Below are 25,048 nucleotides of genomic sequence, written 5' to 3'. Positions count from 1 at the left end.
TTAAAGATGACTGTAGTAGTTTTACAATAAATATGACACTAATATTGTCTTTTACTGCGAACTTAGATAGTCAAGTTAATTAGTAACTAATCTACACATATTCCTTTATTTTTAAGTAATTCACTGTATAAATAAAATAATGGGTGTCAGTAAAATTTTAAGAAAATTTGGTCAATTTTGTTAAAAAAATTATTTTTTAGAAGTTTAGTAGTCATCCACTTACATACTTGATTTGTATTTCAAAATTAAATAAAGAATGTCAAAATAATAAATATTTTCAGATTCTTTATTGGCTAGTCTTATCAAATATATACAAAACAAAGATTAATATCTAAGCAAGTATAGTAGTTAATATCATAATCAAAAATGTTAAAATTAAATAGCAAAGTCAAATACGAAATATATTATCATACATCCTCTTTGACAACTCACCATTTAAGTTGTAAGCCACGCATGGTTAAATTTGTTACCTTTTGCTCTTAAATTCGTAACGTTTATGCTAGGCTATTTCTCAACTGAACTCTCCTTTATTTACAGAAATTAGGTACATAGTTTCAAAACCGTCAGCACTAATAAAAACCACTTTGCATTTTATTACAAGTGTCAAAAGTTTTAAGATTCCGTATTTCCTTGTTTTTGCTCACACATATCACCATGTCCTCATATCTTTATATAAAAACAGAATTAATGAACATCTCCGAACAACCCAAAGAGAAAATCTATCATACCTAAACACACGAGATATATAGATATGGAGACTGTAGTGGTGATTGTGGGAACTGGACCAGCTGTTTAGCAACATCTGTTTATCTAAGCCAACACTCAATCCCAAACATGATCCTCAAGAAAGAAGACATCTACGCATCACTTGGGAAGAAATGAGCTTATGATCAACTCAAACTTCACTTAGCTAACAAAATTTGCGAGCTTCCTTTCATGATGCACTGTCCCAATGTTCCAATCTTCATGCCCAAAAAACTTTTCATTAACTAGCTTTACACCTACAAAGTGACGTACGTGTCTCCAGCATTTTACGGGCTCAAGATAAACATATTAATATCTTACTACAAACTTTTTAAGAAAATCTAATTAATATACCAATAAAAATATATAAAACCATTTTATATGCACTAGTTTTAGCGAAGAGATAAAATTAGATTAGTAAGAAAATTATCATAAAATTATATAGGTGATTGCGAACATCTTCATCATTTATGTATGTTAACTGAAATATATACAGTTTACATGTCAAGTTATAAGTGATAAACTAATATAAAAATGTAAAAATAAAATATTAACCAATAAAATATTTGCTAAAATATGGACAAAACAAAAGAAAAATTAGTAAAAAGTCATCAAATATCTAGCTATACATCCATTTTCATTTCTCTTCTCGTGCGACCTAACTCTCACACTTGAAATTCTAATAAAAATTGCTGCGGAAAAAGATGCTGAAGGAAGAGAGCAAACAAAATATTGAGACAAAACTTAATTAGAAACATGGAAGAGAAGAGAATAAGAAAAGATAAACCACCGGCGGCGATTTTAAATCTCTGGTTTCGTTCAGTGGCCAGCCTAACGATGTCACGCAAATGAGAAAATGGAGATTGCGTTCTGCATCTTTGGCTGTGTTTAGTATGAGGATTCAAGAAGAAGAATGGTGAAGGCGTGGAAGAAAAACTGACATGACCATAGTGTTTCTTCCGACGATGATACCATGTCTTCTCAAGATCCTAAACCCAAGAAGATCGACCAACTCTGGCCAGAAATAATGTTACATTTTCTTTGAACTGTAATGAAAATTTTCCTTTCATTCTGAATTGACAGGAAAAAAAAAAAGTTTTGGTAGTCCCCTTTTTGCAAACGACATATCATGCTCTGTATTGGACGCTGAGATTTTGGTAAAATATGGAACATGTCCTCCTAAATAATACTAAGAATCTAATTTATCTGTTGTCCTTCTCACAAATAATTTACCTTCTCGGGTTGTTCTGGGCTTCACAACAGTTCAATGGGATAGTGCTATCTACGAACGAGAAAGTAACTGAGACTAAAAAGGAGAACAGGAGGACTACTTTTTCTAAAGATTAAGCTGAACTGATTGTAGAAGCCGGAAACCGAATTGAAATAATATCTTTCTTTAACTCTGAATAACTCGGATAGAAATTGAGAAGAAAACTGTTTTAAGAAATGGACATTGAGTCGAGATACAATAACTTTCCTTAACTCTGAATATTCGTTTTGTAGTGAGACTAAACTGTACGAATATCGAGGATGCAGTGATGAGGATAGATATAGCGTTTCTGTCTTCATGGACTATGTAGAGGATCTTAATCTCAATGATGCAAAGTACTTCAATTAGTCGATTCAAGGCCAAAACAACAAAGAAAACTCTGCAACTATGCTCCATCTTTGAAGAACAAGCAGCCGACAACCTTCCTGCTGAACAAGTACAAATTATTATTAGCAAAGTTATAATGAGGACATGTGCTGATTTGTTGTTCGCTAATCGGATCTTGGAGGCCAAGTGACATTCATGTATAACAAGTGTCTCGCTGTTTTTGGCTGTGATTTCTCATTTACAGATTTGGTATGAGCTGTTTTGTTCTTTCTGGTTATAATTGTGGTGCTACTTAGGAATTGGGAGAAAAGTAGCAAACTAGTGTTTGTTTTATCTTTACATTGCGCTTCCTATAACTCGTTTTTTCATGTTATAATGTTTTTAAAACGTTCATTTAAGACCTCTATAATATTCTTGTTTTTTTTTACTTTGTTTATATGAAATTACTAGAGAAAAATAACCACCGTCTCAAATCTCCTACTTGAAAAATCTCATCATAATTATTGGATATTTAAAGCTGGAAGAAACATGTGTCATGTGATATATATTTTGTAGACAACATTTGCTAAGTTTTTCTTCACGTGTGGGAACTTGGATAACCAAAAAATGCTAGAAACTACACCAACATTGAAGTTCCACATCTACTCGAGAGCATGGTACTTAAAGGGTACAATTCCAAAGTGATATTCTCCACAAAGCTCATAAAAGGATGTTTCAACCTGAGAAATATCCGAAAGCCATTAGGGTTATGGAGAGTCTCGAGAAACTCGGCTAGCCTGATGTCTTCGCTTATAATGTTTTGATTAATGTGGTTTGTAAGATGAGTTGAATTGATGATTCTACAAAAGTTCTCGATAGGTTGGTGAGAGTTTCTCCAAAACGTGTGAATACTATGTATAGTTCAAGATTTATATCAATGGTTAAATATTCGGTTATGAGAATCTGTTCGAGAGATTACTCATGTCAGATATTCAATCAGTCAAGTTAACCATTGATTTCTGGTTTAGATTTAACAACTTTTTAAAAAAAATTTATGTAGTTTATTTGAATTTAAGTTTAGTAACTCATTTGAATTTATTTGTAATTCACGATGAAATGGACAAGACACGTATATAATTGAAGAAATGCAACACGAAAAGTTAAATCCGTAATAAGCCATTTTCTCCTAGTTGGTGCATCAGAATTGTGTGTCAATTTGGCAGGACTGTTTGCCTTCGTTTTCTCACGGTTAGCAGGGGTCCCTTGTGGTTTTGGACTGAAAAGGTTTGGGTTTCAGTCATCCACAGTACGTTGATAAGTGAGCTTTGCGTCTTTTGTTTGTTTGCTTTGGGCGATAATTCTTGGTGGTTTAAATGGGTTGTGTTTTGTGAAATTTGTTCATGTGGACGTTTGTCTTAGTTTTGTTGTCTCTGGAAAATACTTGTTACGCCAAAGCGCTACCAGCTCCTCTCGATTTTGTTTCTCCGTGGGGTGTTGTATCCACCGACTATTGGCTATGGCACTGGATTGTCCTTTGTACTAATGTCGATTATGTAATCGGCATTTCCACTAATCCAAGAATGAAATCAATAAAACATTAGGTGTAAAAATGTAATCTTTCTTTTTGGATTAAGTTTAATTTTTTTTTTTGTTTACATTAGGTTTGGCTACACCAGACCTCCCACCGATGAACAAAATTCAAACTTAGTAACACTATGAAATAAAGTAAGGTATCATAAACTGCTCTTATTACCTAAACTTAGCGTAGGTTGCAAAGGTCAAACCCTACTTATGAAAGTTAGCTTACCCACTAAAACTAGTCCTGGTCCTTTTAAGTATCTACGAACCAGCATTTTTCCCTAGGTTTATTACATGCAAGTAAAATCTCCCACAGAGAAAAAAAGAGAGTTAACTTTCACTATAATGATCAGAAATTCAGAATAATAGAACTCAAATAGGTGTTACCAAAAAAAAAAAAAAAAAAAAAAATAGAACTCAAATATCCTTAAAATGATGGATTAACCAAATAAAAACACTAACAAAGAGTGCTGAGTCTGTACATAAACATTACATTACTAGTACTTCATTCTGATTCCACATTTCCACTTCCTCTCCAATCTTACATAGCATATATATATATATATATAAAAGAGATGGAAAGGTAAGGAAGAAACAGTAGTAGCAGAATCTCTCGACCCATTTCTTATGCTTCAAATTTCTAAATTCTCCAACTGAATGTTGCTCTTAAGAGGCACATAATCACCAAGATACCCACCAAGATGATCATACAAAGCCGTCTTATCAATCGTCTGATGATGATAGCTCTTGCAAACATAATAAAACACACTCTGAACCAACAAACCCACAAGATTCACCACGACAAGAACACCAACAAGCAAACCACCAACCAGAGTCCTAGTAAAAGTCCCGTACTTTCCTCCACCGTGAACCACAATCGATCCAAAAGTAACCCCAATCAACGCACAGAGCAAAAGGTAAACAAAGACCAACCCCGTAGCCATCTTAACCTTCCCCTTGAGAAGCTCATAAGCTTTTCTCATGGCGGCAAGTCCATAAACCGGCTCAAGAACAGAGATCACGCTACCTAAATGCCACAACGCAGTGAAATAGACATGAACACCGAAGTACAGAACAGCGATCAACAGTCCGGCGAAAACCGCTAAGCCTACACTGTTCATATCAAGAGCTACGAAGAGGATCACTAGGAAGACAAAGAAGACCGCGTTGTAAGCGAACATCAAGAGAGCGACCCAAAGGAAAGTGATCAAAAGTCGTTTAAAGACTTTGGGGATGGCGGAGATGGTGGAGGAGAAGGAGACCGGCTTCCCGGTGTAGAGAGAAGCGACGGTGAAGACCACGGCGGCGGTCGAGAGGAGAGAGAAGGCGAAGAGGAAGATGAGGTAGCTGAACTGGAAGATCAGGAGCTTGGTCCAGTCGTGACGTGAACGATCCGAGTTAGGAGGGTCGGAGGAGTCGAGCTTGGCGAGAAGCGGCTGGGTGAAGAGGGAGTGAGCGAGGATGGCGAAGGAGAGAGGGAAGATGAGGGAGAGGGTGATGAGGTAGAAGGTTCTTGGAGATCGTTTCTTGATTGAGATGGATTCTTGAAGGAGTTGAGGAATCGTCAAGAACTGGAGCTCTTCTGGCTGGAGATCCATGGCGGGGTTGGTGGAGATCTGGTGAGAGAGAGAAAACAGACGAGAGATGAAGAAACACCGACGGGTCAATATCGAAATCTGAGAGGAAGATGAGATTTTTTTTTTTTTCTTAAATGAGTAATCAAGAAGATGAAGACTTTCTTGGAAACTTCTGGGAAACTCTTAAAACACGTTTATGTTTGTACCACTACTTTTTTTAACTAATTCTTTTTGTTGGCTTTTTACTTTAATTTTTATTTAATATAGTTATTATTCGCTTTATTTATGGTAAAAATATGTAATAATTGGTCAAGTCTTATTCTATGAGCAGTGTTCTTTTTGCATGATGCTGGGACGCAATCTTGGAAACAGGCTTAAGACTTTCATCTTTTAAGTACCTACATTTTAATTATGTACTTTTAACATTTAATTGTTCATCTTGTGTTGTGTGTATCATAAAATCAATGCATACCTCTGGTCTTTTACTAGAAAATATCAAAAATCTCTTAATAAGTAAAAAAAAAAATTGTTAAATCATTTTTCAAAGTGATTTCATACATTAATAAAGAGTGCAACGTTAATCAAGTCTTTTACTAGAAAATATAAAAAAAAACTCTTAATAAGATAATTAAGTTCTTATAGATTTGTATATATATGATTATACTAGTCTATTTCTAGTCTACAAAATTAATTTTTAGGTTCACATTTATAAGAGATAGAAGCTACTAGGACTGATTCGTTTCTTCCACTGAATCGCAGGTGCAGAGAAATCACATGGACTGATGGTCCCAATGGTTAAAAGTCGACATCAACTTTATAATACAGAACTTATAGCTTCATGTAAGAAGAAAAAAACTCACAAGTTACAACTGTCATCTTGAATTATAAGATGGATCAACTGTTGGTGTTTAAAACGATCCCACAAACACATAGTTATAAGATAGTCTTATATATCCCTTATACTTTTAAGTTTTGTATAGAAACGTCTAATAAAAGACAAGATCGGTCATTAGTATATACTTTTAACTTTTGGTTAGTTAATTTTTTTCGGTTTTGTGTAAAAAAATGTAGCACCTGTACAAGACCGGTTTGTCTTTTGATCTGTATGTAATAGACATGATACAAACTTATATGTATTATTCGTTTCAGACAAGTAAATTGTGGTTTGGCTTGCTTTTTAAGCCATATGATAACAAAATTGTAAAACATTTCTCATCACAATATTTAATAAATCAAATATCTTGCACACATACACATTCCACACGTACCTTAACAATAAACTCAACGATTTCGAATGTTACGAACTGTCCCGCACCGCAGTTAACAGTAACAAAAATCTCTACATATACCATATATCTATACGTTTTTATAACTGTTAAAACTGCACCGCAGTTAAACCGCTTGTCCCGCACCGCTCAAACCGCAATTACCATTAAAGACTTAAAATTTCCTGAAGGTGAGTATACATATATATCTTAGCACAAACTAAAAATAAAATATATTTTAAACACTGTAGTAAAACTTTTTGAACTTAATTTAACACTGTAGTAAAACTTTATATTCTTGTTTATGAACCTTCCAAGCATCTAGAGTACAGTACCATGTATTTACATTTAAAAAATCATTTATCATGTATAGATAGTAATTAATTATGAAAATAACAGCCGTCTATATATAGATCGATATCAAGGTCTCATTTGCCGAAAAAACACTAACAATATTTCTCTCTTTCTTCTTCCCGTTTTAGATTCTCATGTTATAGGGTTTTAGAAAGACCGATTGAAGATGAGGAAAGGTAAGGTAGTATAAAGAAGCTAGAGGATAAGGTAAAAAGACAAGTGACCTTCGCGAAGAGAAAGAAGTTAAGTCTGATGAAGAAGGCACGTGAACTCTTTGTTCTCTGTGATGTTCCTATTGGTCTCATCATCTTTTCCCAATCAGACAAGCTCTACTCTTTCTCCTCCCAGTCCACCAGGTTTACATGTGTATATAGCCCCATATATATATATATATATATATATATATAATCATACATATGTATGTTCTTGCTGCATATATGTGTCACAGAATCATGCGTATGTGTGTTCTTGCCTTAGTAGAACAAATTAAAAGAAAACTATCATCAACACAGGGTTTCTTCGTAATTTAATTTCTTTGATTTATTAAAAAGAAAACATTATTGCAGACGTGAAAATGAGAATATATTATTACATATAGTAAATCTTTATTTATTTCGCTGAATTGCACATTCCATGTGTGGTTTTGGCCATCTATTACTTTAACATTGGTATTACATCATTTATAACGTTTATATGCTTTCTTGGTTTGAATTTCTCTTTGAAATCTATAAAATTCAGTCAAATAAATAAAAAAGTATCTTTTGATATAGCTAGGTTCGATTCTAAGATAGTACTTGTGAGATTCATAACTTTCTGATTCAAAAAGACGCATCTTATATAGCATTTTCTATTTTATATAAGGTTCCAATTTTATTTAATTTTTCAACATCAGCATGGAGAAGCTCATCATGAGATATCAAATGGCAAAAGAAGGTCATGCCACTTCAGTCGACAGTTTCCACCCTGTAATATAATACTCATCTAATTCATTAATCACAACATTTACCTTCACAAGTTTCAAAATTCATGATATATGATTATAACTTTGGTCACAGGACCACGGATCATATTGTGAGGAGACGAAGGAATCAATGATGAGAGAGATAGAGAATCTTAAAATGAATCTTCAATTCTACGGAGGAGGACATAACTTGAACCTCTTAACCTACGACGATCTCCTTCGTTTTCAGCTCCAACTCGAATGTTCTCTCCAAAATGCTCGAGCTCGTAAGGTATATGTAAATACACTCAATTAACATGCATTGATATAAATTGATAACTTCCGTTTGATATACACGTATATCTATCAGATGTAATGTCTACGTATTTTGGTGAATTAAACCAATTTTACACACTCTCGCACATGTGCCTCCATATTTCTTTCGAAATATAATCTAGGAAAATGGAGAAACAGTTCTGTTTTGATCGTTTTATTAATTCTTGTCTCTTGTTTACCAATTACGTAGTTTGAGCTCATGCATCAGCTGCACCAAACACTACAAGAAAACAGGTGAATTCAAACGGCTATATTCGTTGGTATTTCGTCGGTATTGCCCAAATTCGACGAAATTCCGACGAAAAAGGTCGTCGGTATGCTTTCGTCGGAAAAAAAGTTCGTCGGAAATTCGTGACAAGTTCCGACGAAAATCCGAGAGAAACCGACGGCTACATTTCCAATGGACAACTGACAATACCTTTCGTCGTGATATACTTCATCGGAAATTTGTCACACATTTCCGATCGGAGTGATCATCGGAAAAACAATTCCGACGAAATATATCTGTCGGACATTTCTGACGAAACACGTTTGTCGCGAACCACAATTTGGTCGGAATTGTATGACAAATTTTCGACAAAATATGTGGTCGAATTATTCTGACGCACATGTTTCCGTCGGTTCTTTTTATTTATTATTATTTTTTTATAAATTGTATTTTATAAAATATTTATTTTTTAAAATAAAAATCTAAAGAACTGAATTTATAATAAATATTATAGAAAAAAAGTTTTAAATAATTAAATGCATTTACAAGTTTTGAATATAAAAAAAATAAAATTCACTAGGAAACAAACGTTTCATATTTTCCATTATCTCCTCGTTTGTCATTTTTTTTATCCGCCAGTTCAGCAAGAACTGTGGCGTTCTGCATCTCCAGCACCACAATCCGATCATCCATGTTCTGCAGCTGCTCTATAATCATAGGATCATAAGGAGAAAACAGAGCTTGTGAAGAGGAAAGACAAGAAGAGTCACACCAAGCCAAACCAATCAAACGACCTTTCTTCTATGGAACTGCCTATAAAAAAAATAAATAAAATATTAATAATAAAGTTAATATAGTAATGCAATGGTAAAAAAAAATTACATGTTCCACCATTTGGTTTATTCAAACTCGGGATATGTTGGTGGATGCTGCAGAGGAATTGTCATCTGAGATAGGCTGAGAAGCAAGAAATGTTTTTTTTTTTGGGTTTGCACCAAGTCTACGACATCTCTGATGAAGAGATTCTCAATTTTCCCTGTCTTCTTGTTAGTGTACGCCTCCTTCATGACATCGAGATGATCAACGGGATTATCTGCATTTGCTTCAACCTAAATACAATATTAATCAATACATATATAAAAAAAAATTAAAAAAATATATATAGAACTTACAAATTGATCTTCTTTAGAAGACATACTGCAAGCACCGAGGTTGTCGACATAAACACCTTTCCCGCCACGATCGCTCTTGCGGTTGGCTGAGTTTTTGATTGATTTGTCTAAAGTCGCCTGGTCTGCCCAATGCACCTGCAACTCTTGCCAAACCGTTCTGTTGATGTATCTTGGTGTCTTCCTCCTGAGCCCATAGCTGCTTCCGCTCATATATCTTCTTCATATAAGAGTGTCGTCTTTTCGTGGAAGGTTTGACGGACAGTTTCCGTGAGGCCCTGACTCCCAACTGAATTGTTGCTGCCAAAAAAAGAAGTAAGATAATATATAGTAAAAATTAAAACCAAAAAAATTAAAATTTAGAAATTACTGCAAAGTTACGGAACCACAACTCGCGCTCATGGATAGTCATTACACTGTAGGTCGAATATCCCTTGCAGAGCATAGAATACATCATCTGGTTAATGTTCATGCTAATGCTATTGTTCAACTTGTTGAACCTTAAAAAAAAAAGATCATGTTAGAAATAAAATAAAATAAAATAAAAATTATACTAAAAATTAAAAAGGAGAAAACTTTACCAAGTTGTGTATCTTTGTGGATACGGATGGAGCACACGGAGATGCTCGCAGCCGGGTACGAGAACAAGTATCTATGACTAACACCCATTGACTCTATCTTTTTTGTTTTTATCCCACGATTGGAAAATGTTCTAGCAGATGTCAGATGAGCTCTCGTGATAGGAAGGGATGAACTTGTTTTATTTGAATAAATGAAGTATGGTTAGCAAACAAAAAAAGTATAATTATGATGGGAAATTGTCAAAAATACTACTGTAACGATCTGACCACCTACGGTTAATGGGCCATCCATGCCTGTTCACTCGGTATATGGGCTCCATCCCGTTACAACGGTCAGTACGTTAATTTTTTTAAAGTTCGAAATCATTGTTTACTGACCCTGCAATCACCACCTGGCATTTTCCCGTGTGTTATCCTCACTTGCACGATATCACGAATCACTTTCCGATAGGTCACCTACCTTTTTACTAGTCCAGTCCAAGGGTGTTTAACTTTGGAGTTCTAAATGTTTATGTGATGGAAAAGGTAAATTAATTTTGGTGACATAAGTAACCAAATCAATTCACTTAACTTTTTCATATATCACAACTGTTGGGGTCAAAATCGGTCACGACGGAATCAATGTCTGAAAGTCCGTAAAAATCAGCATAACTGTTTTTACGAAAAGTAATCTTCGTAAAGATATCTTTACGAACAGCCTTGCAGTAAAATATCGTCCAAATCTCAATCGAACCACTAAATACCGATTGTCCGAAGGCAACGGACATGTATCCAAATCGGCCGCGGACAAGCTTGAGTATGGAAATCAGACCGCGGACAAGCCAAGCTCGATCGATACGCGGCGACCAAGCATGCACACAGCTCGGTCGCTACGTAGCGACCAAGCTCAGCCAAGCTCGGTCGCTACGTAGCGACCGAGCGATCGTCCTGCTCGGTCGCTACGTAGCGACCGAGCGATCGTCCCGCTCGGTCGTTACGTAGCGACCGAGCTCGAGACCCGCTCGGTCGCTACGTAGCGACCGAGCGATCGTCCCGCTCGGTCGCTACGTAGCGACCGAGCTCAGCCAAGCTCGGTCGCTACGTAGCGACTGAGCTCAGCCAAGCTTGGTCGCTATGTAGCGATGAGCGATCGTCCCGCTCGGTCGCTACGTAGCGACCGAGCGATCGTCCCGCTCGGTCGCTACGTAGCGACCGAGCTCGAGCCAAAGCTCGGTCGCTACATAGCGACCGAGCGATCGTCCCGAGCTCAGCCAAGCTCGGTCGCTACGAAGCGACCGGGCTCGAGCCAAAGTTCGGTCGCTGTGTAGCAATTGAACCTTTCCGAACGTCAATACGACACCAGTTCTTGCATTCTCGTCAAAACCTTCGAATGCTATCTCCCGAAGACCGTAGCAAGCTCAGTCCATGTTTCCCGCCATTCTAATTCATCGATCAAACTTCGCGGATTAGAAACCGCGAAAAACTCGTAGTAAACGTGTCGAGTCGGAAGACGGCCCAAAGGGGCCTAAAACACGACTCAAGCCCATCCTATGATTTTCCTAACCAAAAGCCCGTAAACCACAGCCTGGTTTACGCTTGGTCCACAAGGAAGGATAAATGTCAAGTTTCCGCGGATAAATACGGAAGTTTTGAAGATAATTGTGAAGATCGGAAAAAATGGAATATCTCCATTTTGATGCTGTGACGGCTTAAGGGCAGAAGAGTAAAAGCGTAAACCGACCTTGGAGCTAGTATATAAGGAGTCCTAGGCGAGGAGCAAGAGGAGAACTTTTTAGATTCGGAATTCTCTGCACTTAGAAACTGTAGGCTTATTCTCGACAAGTTCGGTTTCTATGACTGGCACTCAATTACTAGACGAACTCGCCCAGGCAGTTCGATCTCTTGTCCAGCTCTATCAATTGAACTACGTTCGGCTTGATCCTCGAAAGGGGTACGTAGACAGCCTTTAACAAGGTTCAGTCCGAAATCAATCTAAGCCTTTTAGATATCTTTTTCGTCCTTTGTTATCGAGCTGCGACTCAACTAGGATTAGGGTTTTATGTTGCTAGAACTAGGTAACTCGCTGACGGCCCCTGCGGCCAAAGCCTTTGTATTCTCTTGTAATGATCGCAACGCTCTTACGCGGACTCGAAATAAGATCTACTGTTTTCTCTAAACTCGTTTGATATCTTTTCATGATTTCCGCATACATTCGATCACTTGTCGTTGGCTCTCGCAGAGATCCGGGACCTCTGGGAAATTAGGGTTTTCCTAGTTTCCTTATTTAAACGGAAATCGACAGTGCAAATTTCGGTTCCCACAACAACTCGAGATGTTACAACCACATTCATAATACCACTTTTCATGTTTACACTAACCATTTTTATCCTCACTTTTAAAAAGGAAAAAATATATTTAAACTCCATGGTTAACTAATCTAGATTTAGGGTTTAGAGTTGAGGGGTGGTATATGGTTTTTGGAATGTGAAATTTAGGATTTTAATAAATATATAAATAAATATTTAAAATTTTTTAAATAGTTTCAAAAAAAATTTGATTTTCAAAAAGAAATTTTGAAAAAAAAATTATAAAAATATTCAAATTTGACAAAGTATAATTCGAAAACATAAAAAAAATATATTATTTTTTATTTTTTATTTTATTTATTTATTTGAATAGTTACTTATTACACATATATAGAGAGAACAAAGATATAAGTTTTTTTACCTCTTAGTGGAAAAGATATTTTTGAAAATGTCTCTTTAGTGATTGTAAACATAAATAATGTTACCAATAAAATAGTAAACATGAAAATTCCCAATTATGATTTCAAAAGCCCAAGTATTACTATATACTAGTGGTGTGTCCGCGCTACGCGCGGGATCTATGATAATTGTTCAACCATATGTTTAGTAATGTGTTGATGTTGATAATGTTATACTGGGAATTAGGTCCCGGATTTTGTGGTGTTGAAATGGTGGTTATCATTGTTGTGTTACTTGATTAGTACTTAGGTGGTTTTAACTTATGTACGGCTGTACGCAATGATTTATGGTTTTTGAGTTAGTGGGTAGAGTAAGTTGATTTGAAGAGAAAATTTGGAATGATGTTCGACCAATTATATTTTTGTAAGGCGGTTGTATAGTTTGTGTTGTTGCCGTAGCCATTTTTTATAGTTTTGTAAGGCATATAACTTAAATGCAACTGATGGAGTTTATTGAAGTTCAGTCTATTCAATTGTATATTCTTAGTGTGTTATTACTGTGCATAAGTATGAAGTAGTGTTTGTTTGCCGTTTCTGTGTTAGTTTATATATTATTGTCCGTTAGTGTTCAGAAATATATTTAATTTTGCACAGACTGATGACTGGATATTGTAATGGTTTTTTGGTTAAATGGTTGTGGGCTGTGTTTTGTTACTATGTGCCATGTATTTGGACGACTATTGAAGCACAAGAACTTGTTTGATCTGTTGGTATTGTTTGGATTGGCTCGGATTCATTTTTATCTAATTAATAATTGTTTCTGGGTAATAGGTATGGAGTAATTATTTATTTTTTGTTGATACTTAGTTTCCCACTCTATTTTTGGAGTAAATTATGGAGTAGGGATGGAGATGGTCTTTGTTTACGTGCTCTCTCATAGGTGAACAAAAAAGGTTTAGTTTTCATCTTATGACACATTCATTTTCATAGTGTCGGATTTAACTATTTTAATACGATTTTGTTATGTATATGTGACTAAATAAAACATAACTTCATCATTTGATGTGGTGTGACGGGGTTGACATTTTATAATAAACAAAAATTGAAATTTAAAGTAAGAGTAACACATAACATAAATTGATTTTTTCTTATAATAATGATATATTTTTTAATAAATAAAAGTAATTTTAAAATATTAAAATATAAAGATATTAATATAACTAATTTTTATGATTTTAAAAATTAAAATCAATTTTATTTGAAAAGTATTTCATTGATTATAAATATATATAGAATATAAAATATTGTATTTATATGAATATTTGGCCAAATAATAAGAAGAAAATAATATATGTGAAATCTTATAACATTTTTAAAATATGTTGGTGCACCAATTGAGTATGATTGTCTTTATGAATGAACAAAGCAGGGATTTTATTATTACTTCTTAATCTCATGGGTCATGGCCACCACTCGCGGGAGAGAATGACGATGGAAATTCTTCTTGCTTTACTTTTTTTGTAAATTTTCTTGCTTTACTGAATTTTCATAATTTAAATTCAGAAACGAAATATCTCCGTCTTTATGCATAAACACTTAAAATTTGTCAACTAATTCTTACATTCTTCTTCGTAGAGAAAAACCTCAAAAGAATAAGTAGAAGATGCATGAGTTCTCATAAACGGTTTTTGTGGAATCTGCAAGATTTTTAATTTTTTTGGAACACAACCTGCGAGTATATATATGTAAGTGTGTGTGCAGGTAAAAGATCAATTTGCATAGATAAGCTGGTTTCGTTTGGGAGGCTAGCACTGAGTCAATACCTTGAATGTTGTCTATTTTCCAGGTACATAATCACTTTTTGTTTCTTTCTCCTCTGTATGGGTGGGCACTTCGGTTATTATATCGATTCGGTTTAGGTTCGGTTTGGTCTGGTTAATTTGGTTCTAAAAAAATTTCCAACTGAATTTAACCATAATTAGTTAGGTTTGGATCGGTTTCGGTTCTGTTTGTATTCGGCTTGATTTGTGTTTCGGTTTCGTTCAATCGGATTCCCCTAGTTTAGTTCTTTTAAGAGAAATCATGTTTTAAAACATAAACCCATGGTCACGAAATCATCATGTTGGTTACTATGAAAAAAAAAATTATGTAAACTAAATCCAATGTAAAACTAAACAAAAATCTTTTTAAAACCCATAAAGTTTAGAAGAACACAATCAGATCAAAGTTAACTATCATAAATAGAAAATTAAAAAACATTGCTAATAATTTCTCTTAAAAATAAACTATGTAAATTAAATCTAATAGAAAACTGAAACAAAAACCTTAAAAATCATAAAAAGTTGATAAGAACACAATCAAACCAAAGTTAACTAAATTAAATAGAAATTTTTTTTAAATTTTTTTTTAATAAAGTTAACAGTGACTTTAGCTTTAAACCGAACTATTTAATAATAGACTTTGGTTTGGTTTGGATCGGTTTCGGTTCAGTTTGTTCGGTTTTTTTGCCCACCCATCCACGCATGAGCCAATATTTAAACTCTGGATTTAACACATGCCTTCATGTATTTATAGAAATATCTCATTAATTGTATATATATATATATATATATTTATTAAAATCAAATTAGATTTAATTGGTGAAATGTTAGAGTAATATAATGACTACTGTAGAAAATATTTCTATAGATACCCAAAAGTCATGAAGAAAAAGTCAAAAGTAGAAATATAAATAATTATTATTATCGTTTCTCTTTTTTTTTATCAACTATTAGCATTTTTCTCTAATAATGAAGAAGAAAAGTATAGAGTGGGTAAACATGTCACATGAATGCATAGGTATGAACATGTCACCACTCCTCTTTTCTTCCATCATCTTGCTTCTGTCGTTTGACTCTCTCCTCACATTTTTTGGCTTTTCAACATTTTTCCTAGAACTTCAATTGCTCTCTAATTTCAAAATTGAGACTCCAAAAAAAAAATTTGTATTCATCTTTTCTTTTCCATAGATCTCACTCAAAAGTAGTAAGAATAAAGTATTTCTAAGTTTCCCTTTCTCTATAATGACTTTCTTTTTCTCTTAATTTCCCTTTAAGTTTCACCAAAATCTCTGTCTTTGTACAAATAAATACATCGGATCTTAACCTTCAAACATGATCTTCCGGATAAAGCATCTCAACAAAAGCAGTAAGTCACTGAAACGTATGGAAAGAGGTGAGTGACAGAGTTATTGTTAATCCGTGTGATGTCAAACCTGTTAAACGAGAAGGTTGAACCCTCACATATGTTTGGAGGTGTTAAGCATGCGCGTGTTCACAGAGCCGTGGATAAGCTTAGGCTGTTTCTGAAAAACCATAAATTTAATTTGTTCATTGGAATTATCTTCTCCGATGATGAGCAGGTAAACCCAAAAAGTCGGGCTTCAACGGTGTTGGCACAACAACTGGCTTTCAAGTCGGATAACAAAAGGTTCAAGGTGGCTGTTTCAGAGTCTAAGGAGGATTGAGCTTCACGGAGGAACACATCCTTATTTATAGGACGTAGATCTTCATAGGACGACTCTGGTGATGCAGTTAGACGTAGAAGCTAGATATGATATGGTATTTTTGTTCCCCCAAATTTTCAACAAAACTTTGGTGCAAATTTTAGTGAACTAGATTATATTAGATTAATGATAAAGTAAGTTTTTTTTTTTGCTAAATGGTAAATATTCATTAATGAAAATGCTAGTTTCTACAAGCTGCTTAAGCCGCAAAGAAAATGGCAAAAGACTTTTTGGAATATAATGAATGAATATCATTTTCAAGTTGCTTAAGTTTTTTTTTTTTTGGAAACTAAGTTTGTTCATGTGTTTGACTATAACTGTTTAGGAATGGTATATGTAGCAGCCATGAATGTGAATAAGAATGGTTGGTTAATTTTCTTATGTCGAACTAAAATAGTCTTACTGAGCTTTATAAATAAAAGATAAATCTCAATGGCAAAAATTGTTAATTTAATTTGTTATGTTACTAAGGCAATGGTCAAACTATAATTTTTGTACAACATATTTTTATGGAGTAATTATTTTTTAATTGATAGAATAATTTAATGTATTTATAATTTGATAAATATTTTGACTATATGACATGTCTCAGTGACCTTCAATTTAGTTATTTTCATTTTATTGAGAAAGAGTAGGGATATTGAATACGACGTAGTGAAAATATTAGATTTAATGGCGTAACTGAGAAACTTAAATGGTGAATTGAAGTAGCAAATAAATGAAACTGCAGCCGTTATAGAGGAATTGTTCCGAGGCGTCATGATATTGCGGCTCTGCTCAGCATCTCCAACGTCTAAAAGATGGAAACTCTTGGTCCATTATAAAAGCCCAATAACTTACTAAATAGAACACTTGGTCCATTAACATAAACAAAAACTTGAGATGAATAAATAATGAGATGACACGTGTCGCGTTTTGGAACCCCCTTCGCTGAGGTGGCTTCATGAGAAATGAGACTTGTCAACTTTATTGTAATAGCGACCGAGCAGGATGATCGCTCGGTCGCTACGTAGCGACCGAGCTTGGCTGAGCTCGGTCGCTACGTAGCGACCGAGCGGGACCGAGCGGGACGATCGCTCATCGCTACATAGCGACCAAGCTCGAGCCAAAGCTCGGTCGCTACATAGCGACCGAGCGATCGTCCCGAGCTCAGCCAAGCTCGGTCGCTACGAAGCGACCGGGCTCGAGCCAAAGTTCGGTCGCTGTGTAGCAATTGAACCTTTCCGAACGTCAATACGACACCAGTTCTTGCATTCTCGTCAAAACCTTCGAATGCTATCTCCCGAAGACCGTAGCAAGCTCAGTCCATGTTTCCCGCCATTCTAATTCATCGATCAAACTTCGCGGATTAGAAACCGCGAAAAACTCGTAGTAAACGTGTCGAGTCGGAAGACGGCCCAAAGGGGCCTAAAACACGACTCAAGCCCATCCTATGATTTTCCTAACCAAAAGCCCGTAAACCACAGCCTGGTTTACGCTTGGTCCACAAGGAAGGATAAATGTCAAGTTTCCGCGGATAAATACGGAAGTTTTGAAGATAATTGTGAAGATCGGAAAAAATGGAATATCTCCATTTTGATGCTGTGACGGCTTAAGGGCAGAAGAGTAAAAGCGTAAACCGACCTTGGAGCTAGTATATAAGGAGTCCTAGGCGAGGAGCAAGAGGAGAACTTTTTAGATTCGGAATTCTCTGCACTTAGAAACTGTAGGCTTATTCTCGACAAGTTCGGTTTCTATGACTGGCACTCAATTACTAGACGAACTCGCCCAGGCAGTTCGATCTCTTGTCCAGCTCTATCAATTGAACTACGTTCGGCTTGATCCTCGAAAGGGGTACGTAGACAGCCTTTAACAAGGTTCAGTCCGAAATCAATCTAAGCCTTTTAGATATCTTTTTCGTCCTTTGTTATCGAGCTGCGACTCAACTAGGATTAGGGTTTTATGTTGCTAGAACTAGGTAACTCGCTGACGGCCCCTGCGGCCAAAGCCTTTGTATTCTCTTGTAATGATCGCAACGCTCTTACGCGGACTCGAAATAAGATCTACTGTTTTCTCTAAACTCGTTTGATATCTTTTCATGATTTCCGCATACATTCGATCACTTGTCGTTGGCTCTCGCAGAGATCCGGGACCTCTGGGAAATTAGGGTTTTCCTAGTTTCCTTATTTAAACGGAAATCGACAGTGCAAATTTCGGTTCCCACAACAACTCGAGATGTTACAACCACATTCATAATACCACTTTTCATGTTTACACTAACCATTTTTATCCTCACTTTTAAAAAGGAAAAAATATATTTAAACTCCATGGTTAACTAATCTAGATTTAGGGTTTAGAGTTGAGGGGTGGTATATGGTTTTTGGAATGTGAAATTTAGGATTTTAATAAATATATAAATAAATATTTAAAATTTTTTAAATAGTTTCAAAAAAAATTTGATTTTCAAAAAGAAATTTTGAAAAAAAAATTATAAAAATATTCAAATTTGACAAAGTATAATTCGAAAACATAAAAAAAATATATTATTTTTTATTTTTTATTTTATTTATTTATTTGAATAGTTACTTATTACACATATATAGAGAGAACAAAGATATAAGTTTTTTTACCTCTTAGTGGAAAAGATATTTTTGAAAATGTCTCTTTAGTGATTGTAAACATAAATAATGTTACCAATAAAATAGTAAACATGAAAATTCCCAATTATGATTTCAAAAGCCCAAGTATTACTATATACTAGTGGTGTGTCCGCGCTACGCGCGGGATCTATGATAATTGTTCAACCATATGTTTAGTAATGTGTTGATGTTGATAATGTTATACTGGGAATTAGGTCCCGGATTTTGTGGTGTTGAAATGGTGGTTATCATTGTTGTGTTACTTGATTAGTACTTAGGTGGTTTTAACTTATGTACGGCTGTACGCAATGATTTATGGTTTTTGAGTTAGTGGGTAGAGTAAGTTGATTTGAAGAGAAAATTTGGAATGATGTTCGACCAATTATATTTTTGTAAGGCGGTTGTATAGTTTGTGTTGTTGCCGTAGCCATTTTTTATAGTTTTGTAAGGCATATAACTTAAATGCAACTGATGGAGTTTATTGAAGTTCAGTCTATTCAATTGTATATTCTTAGTGTGTTATTACTGTGCATAAGTATGAAGTAGTGTTTGTTTGCCGTTTCTGTGTTAGTTTATATATTATTGTCCGTTAGTGTTCAGAAATATATTTAATTTTGCACAGACTGATGACTGGATATTGTAATGGTTTTTTGGTTAAATGGTTGTGGGCTGTGTTTTGTTACTATGTGCCATGTATTTGGACGACTATTGAAGCACAAGAACTTGTTTGATCTGTTGGTATTGTTTGGATTGGCTCGGATTCATTTTTATCTAATTAATAATTGTTTCTGGGTAATAGGTATGGAGTAATTATTTATTTTTTGTTGATACTTAGTTTCCCACTCTATTTTTGGAGTAAATTATGGAGTAGGGATGGAGATGGTCTTTGTTTACGTGCTCTCTCATAGGTGAACAAAAAAGGTTTAGTTTTCATCTTATGACACATTCATTTTCATAGTGTCGGATTTAACTATTTTAATACGATTTTGTTATGTATATGTGACTAAATAAAACATAACTTCATCATTTGATGTGGTGTGACGGGGTTGACATTTTATAATAAACAAAAATTGAAATTTAAAGTAAGAGTAACACATAACATAAATTGATTTTTTCTTATAATAATGATATATTTTTTAATAAATAAAAGTAATTTTAAAATATTAAAATATAAAGATATTAATATAACTAATTTTTATGATTTTAAAAATTAAAATCAATTTTATTTGAAAAGTATTTCATTGATTATAAATATATATAGAATATAAAATATTGTATTTATATGAATATTTGGCCAAATAATAAGAAGAAAATAATATATGTGAAATCTTATAACATTTTTAAAATATGTTGGTGCACCAATTGAGTATGATTGTCTTTATGAATGAACAAAGCAGGGATTTTATTATTACTTCTTAATCTCATGGGTCATGGCCACCACTCGCGGGAGAGAATGACGATGGAAATTCTTCTTGCTTTACTTTTTTTGTAAATTTTCTTGCTTTACTGAATTTTCATAATTTAAATTCAGAAACGAAATATCTCCGTCTTTATGCATAAACACTTAAAATTTGTCAACTAATTCTTACATTCTTCTTCGTAGAGAAAAACCTCAAAAGAATAAGTAGAAGATGCATGAGTTCTCATAAACGGTTTTTGTGGAATCTGCAAGATTTTTAATTTTTTTTGGAACACAACCTGCGAGTATATATATGTAAGTGTGTGTGCAGGTAAAAGATCAATTTGCATAGATAAGCTGGTTTCGTTTGGGAGGCTAGCACTGAGTCAATACCTTGAATGTTGTCTATTTTCCAGGTACATAATCACTTTTTGTTTCTTTCTCCTCTGTATGGGTGGGCACTTCGGTTATTATATCGATTCGGTTTAGGTTCGGTTTGGTCTGGTTAATTTGGTTCTAAAAAAATTTCCAACTGAATTTAACCATAATTAGTTAGGTTTGGATCGGTTTCGGTTCTGTTTGTATTCGGCTTGATTTGTGTTTCGGTTTCGTTCAATCGGATTCCCCTAGTTTAGTTCTTTTAAGAGAAATCATGTTTTAAAACATAAACCCATGGTCACGAAATCATCATGTTGGTTACTATGAAAAAAAAAATTATGTAAACTAAATCCAATGTAAAACTAAACAAAAATCTTTTTAAAACCCATAAAGTTTAGAAGAACACAATCAGATCAAAGTTAACTATCATAAATAGAAAATTAAAAAACATTGCTAATAATTTCTCTTAAAAATAAACTATGTAAATTAAATCTAATAGAAAACTGAAACAAAAACCTTAAAAATCATAAAAAGTTGATAAGAACACAATCAAACCAAAGTTAACTAAATTAAATAGAAATTTTTTTTAAATTTTTTTTTAATAAAGTTAACAGTGACTTTAGCTTTAAACCGAACTATTTAATAATAGACTTTGGTTTGGTTTGGATCGGTTTCGGTTCAGTTTGTTCGGTTTTTTTGCCCACCCATCCACGCATGAGCCAATATTTAAACTCTGGATTTAACACATGCCTTCATGTATTTATAGAAATATCTCATTAATTGTATATATATATATATATATATTTATTAAAATCAAATTAGATTTAATTGGTGAAATGTTAGAGTAATATAATGACTACTGTAGAAAATATTTCTATAGATACCCAAAAGTCATGAAGAAAAAGTCAAAAGTAGAAATATAAATAATTATTATTATCGTTTCTCTTTTTTTTTATCAACTATTAGCATTTTTCTCTAATAATGAAGAAGAAAAGTATAGAGTGGGTAAACATGTCACATGAATGCATAGGTATGAACATGTCACCACTCCTCTTTTCTTCCATCATCTTGCTTCTGTCGTTTGACTCTCTCCTCACATTTTTTGGCTTTTCAACATTTTTCCTAGAACTTCAATTGCTCTCTAATTTCAAAATTGAGACTCCAAAAAAAAAATTTGTATTCATCTTTTCTTTTCCATAGATCTCACTCAAAAGTAGTAAGAATAAAGTATTTCTAAGTTTCCCTTTCTCTATAATGACTCTCTTTTTCTCTTAATTTCCCTTTAAGTTTCACCAAAATCTCTGTCTTTGTACAAATAAATACATCGGATCTTAACCTTCAAACATGATCTTCCGGATAAAGCATCTCAACAAAAGCAGTAAGTCACTGAAACGTATGGAAAGAGGTGAGTGACAGAGTTATTGTTAATCCGTGTGATGTCAAACCTGTTAAACGAGAAGGTTGAACCCTCACATATGTTTGGAGGTGTTAAGCATGCGCGTGTTCACAGAGCCGTGGATAAGCTTAGGCTGTTTCTGAAAAACCATAAATTTAATTTGTTCATTGGAATTATCTTCTCCGATGATGAGCAGGTAAACCCAAAAAGTCGGGCTTCAACGGTGTTGGCACAACAACTGGCTTTCAAGTCGGATAACAAAAGGTTCAAGGTGGCTGTTTCAGAGTCTAAGGAGGATTGAGCTTCACGGAGGAACACATCCTTATTTATAGGACGTAGATCTTCATAGGACGACTCTGGTGATGCAGTTAGACGTAGAAGCTAGATATGATATGGTATTTTTGTTCCCCCAAATTTTCAACAAAACTTTGGTGCAAATTTTAGTGAACTAGATTATATTAGATTAATGATAAAGTAAGTTTTTTTTTTTGCTAAATGGTAAATATTCATTAATGAAAATGCTAGTTTCTACAAGCTGCTTAAGCCGCAAAGAAAATGGCAAAAGACTTTTTGGAATATAATGAATGAATATCATTTTCAAGTTGCTTAAGTTTTTTTTTTTTTGGAAACTAAGTTTGTTCATGTGTTTGACTATAACTGTTTAGGAATGGTATATGTAGCAGCCATGAATGTGAATAAGAATGGTTGGTTAATTTTCTTATGTCGAACTAAAATAGTCTTACTGAGCTTTATAAATAAAAGATAAATCTCAATGGCAAAAATTGTTAATTTAATTTGTTATGTTACTAAGGCAATGGTCAAACTATAATTTTTGTACAACATATTTTTATGGAGTAATTATTTTTTAATTGATAGAATAATTTAATGTATTTATAATTTGATAAATATTTTGACTATATGACATGTCTCAGTGACCTTCAATTTAGTTATTTTCATTTTATTGAGAAAGAGTAGGGATATTGAATACGACGTAGTGAAAATATTAGATTTAATGGCGTAACTGAGAAACTTAAATGGTGAATTGAAGTAGCAAATAAATGAAACTGCAGCCGTTATAGAGGAATTGTTCCGAGGCGTCATGATATTGCGGCTCTGCTCAGCATCTCCAACGTCTAAAAGATGGAAACTCTTGGTCCATTATAAAAGCCCAATAACTTACTAAATAGAACACTTGGTCCATTAACATAAACAAAAACTTGAGATGAATAAATAATGAGATGACACGTGTCGCGTTTTGGAACCCCCTTCGCTGAGGTGGCTTCATGAGAAATGAGACTTGTCAACTTTATTGTAATAAATATGCTTTGAATCTCCTAGTAGTCTAGTGGGCTAATTTCAATCATCACATCCACTTCACTATATGCATTATCTTTTAGATTATTATATTTTTTAGCTAGTGGGTTTTCCGGGATACACCAGGTTTTTTTAATATAAATTTTAATTTTCTTAATCTATTATACTTTTTTTTAATATAGATAATGCGCATTTATCTATTTTTACAAAATATAGTAATAAAATGAAGTTTAAATTACTAAAGTGAAAACGCTAATAATATTGAAAATATATATTATATGACTTAAAATGAAGTTTCAATTAATTCTTTTTTACTATTGCGATATTTTTATTGTTTAGAACTATTTTTTAATAAAACTAAATATTTTTATTGGTTCAAATTTTTTTGTGTATATAGATTGTAATTTTTTTTTTGTCGCCACTATTTTGTTGTGAATAGAGAAAAAAGTGGTTTAATAGATGATAAAACTAAATGTTTAAAAACAATGTATGATGTTTTAATTTTTGATTTTCATTACAAAGAATAATAATTAAGTTGAAAAACAAAGCCCAAATAAAAAAAAAACCCTTCAACAAATGATAACATGACAAGTGATAGAAGAAGCCTCCTTTGGAGAGAAAAAAACTATACTTTATTAGTAAAGATATCTAAAAAAAGAATATAAGTTTGCGAGTCTTGGAAAAAAAAAGTTTGCGAGTCTGATTTTTTTTTAAATAATAAGTTTGTGAAATAGTTTAAATATTTATACAGAAATTTGAGGATTTTAAAGTAAATTTAAGTAAAAATTTGTTCATAGTTTTCTGAATTATTTTTATAAACATTCTTCAATTTAGAATGTTATTGGTAATATATATAAACATGTTTCACCGAAGTTTGATGAACAAGCCGAGGTAAATTACGTCCAACAAATTAGTGGATAACATATTCTAATTGAGAAATTGTATAAAATATTCTAATTGTCTATAATTTAAAAAATATATTTAATCAAAAATACTCTAATATATGGATTAAAATATTAGTGATTACTACTTAAGGTTTAGTATTTAAGAGATATGATTAGATTTATAAACTTCTATAAATGTTTTATAAATTATTTTTAAACATTTATAAGTGATCAATTAATAAACGGAAAATACACACACACACAAACAAACAAACAAACAAAAAAACAAAAAAAAAACTGTTTATGCAAATGTCCCCAAAATATAGTGAAGTGAATTTTGCCAAGATGTCGATCGAACTTGACAGAAGCCGAACTCAAATTTAGACATCTTCGAACTAATAATAATTTATTTTGGGATAAAATCTCAGAAACTTCCATTTTAATATAAAATTTTACTGTTTTTACACTTTCAATAATATACTAGAACACAATTTTCCATCAATT

General features: G+C 33.5%; 2 protein-coding genes and 2 long non-coding RNA genes across 4 annotated transcripts; 3 read left to right on the top strand and 1 right to left on the bottom strand.

The window, feature by feature from the left end:
* Positions 1–4,309: 4,309 nt before the first annotated feature.
* On the bottom strand, positions 4,310–5,707 carry LOC103840270. The gene has a single exon (XM_009116768.3). It carries the CDS (start codon positions 5,494–5,496, stop codon positions 4,531–4,533), a length of 966 nt encoding a protein of 321 aa, XP_009115016.1. The 5' UTR covers positions 5,497–5,707; the 3' UTR covers positions 4,310–4,530.
* Positions 5,708–5,946: 239 nt separating this feature from the next.
* LOC103840269 (agamous-like MADS-box protein AGL63) lies at positions 5,947–10,148 on the top strand. Its single transcript, XM_009116767.3, has 4 exons — positions 5,947–7,450; positions 7,987–8,059; positions 8,150–8,326; positions 8,561–10,148. Exons 1-4 carry the CDS (start codon positions 7,347–7,349, stop codon positions 8,606–8,608), a joined length of 402 nt encoding a protein of 133 aa, XP_009115015.1. The 5' UTR covers positions 5,947–7,346; the 3' UTR covers positions 8,609–10,148.
* A 2,318-nt stretch (positions 10,149–12,466) lies between these two features.
* On the top strand, positions 12,467–16,819 carry LOC117128399. The gene is made up of 2 exons (XR_004451694.1): positions 12,467–16,224; positions 16,412–16,819. It is a non-coding gene; the product is annotated as an uncharacterized LOC117128399 (long non-coding RNA).
* Positions 16,820–18,548: 1,729 nt separating this feature from the next.
* Positions 18,549–24,842, top strand: LOC117128374. The gene is made up of 2 exons (XR_004451678.1): positions 18,549–22,355; positions 22,543–24,842. It is a non-coding gene; the product is annotated as an uncharacterized LOC117128374 (long non-coding RNA).
* The last annotated feature ends 206 nt before the right edge of the window (positions 24,843–25,048 follow it).

This window comes from Brassica rapa, chromosome A09 (genome assembly GCF_000309985.2).
Source record: "Brassica rapa cultivar Chiifu-401-42 chromosome A09, CAAS_Brap_v3.01, whole genome shotgun sequence".
NCBI lineage: Eukaryota > Viridiplantae > Streptophyta > Magnoliopsida > Brassicales > Brassicaceae > Brassica > Brassica rapa.
The sequence above is the reverse complement of the archived record's forward strand: the minus strand, read 5'-3'. Positions and strand labels throughout refer to the sequence as shown.

Excerpts from the sequence above, each read along its gene's own strand:
- LOC103840270 (XM_009116768.3), bottom strand. The coding sequence starts at position 5,496 with ATGGATCTCCAGCCAGAAGAGCTCCAGTTCTTGACGATTCCTCAACTC.
- LOC103840269 (XM_009116767.3), top strand. The coding sequence starts at position 7,347 with ATGAAGAAGGCACGTGAACTCTTTGTTCTCTGTGATGTTCCTATTGGT. Across the intron at positions 7,451-7,986 it reads TTCTCCTCCCAGTCCACCAG|CATGGAGAAGCTCATCATGA; the intron begins GTTTACATGTGT and ends TTTCAACATCAG. Across the intron at positions 8,060-8,149 it reads CAGTCGACAGTTTCCACCCT|GACCACGGATCATATTGTGA; the intron begins GTAATATAATAC and ends CTTTGGTCACAG.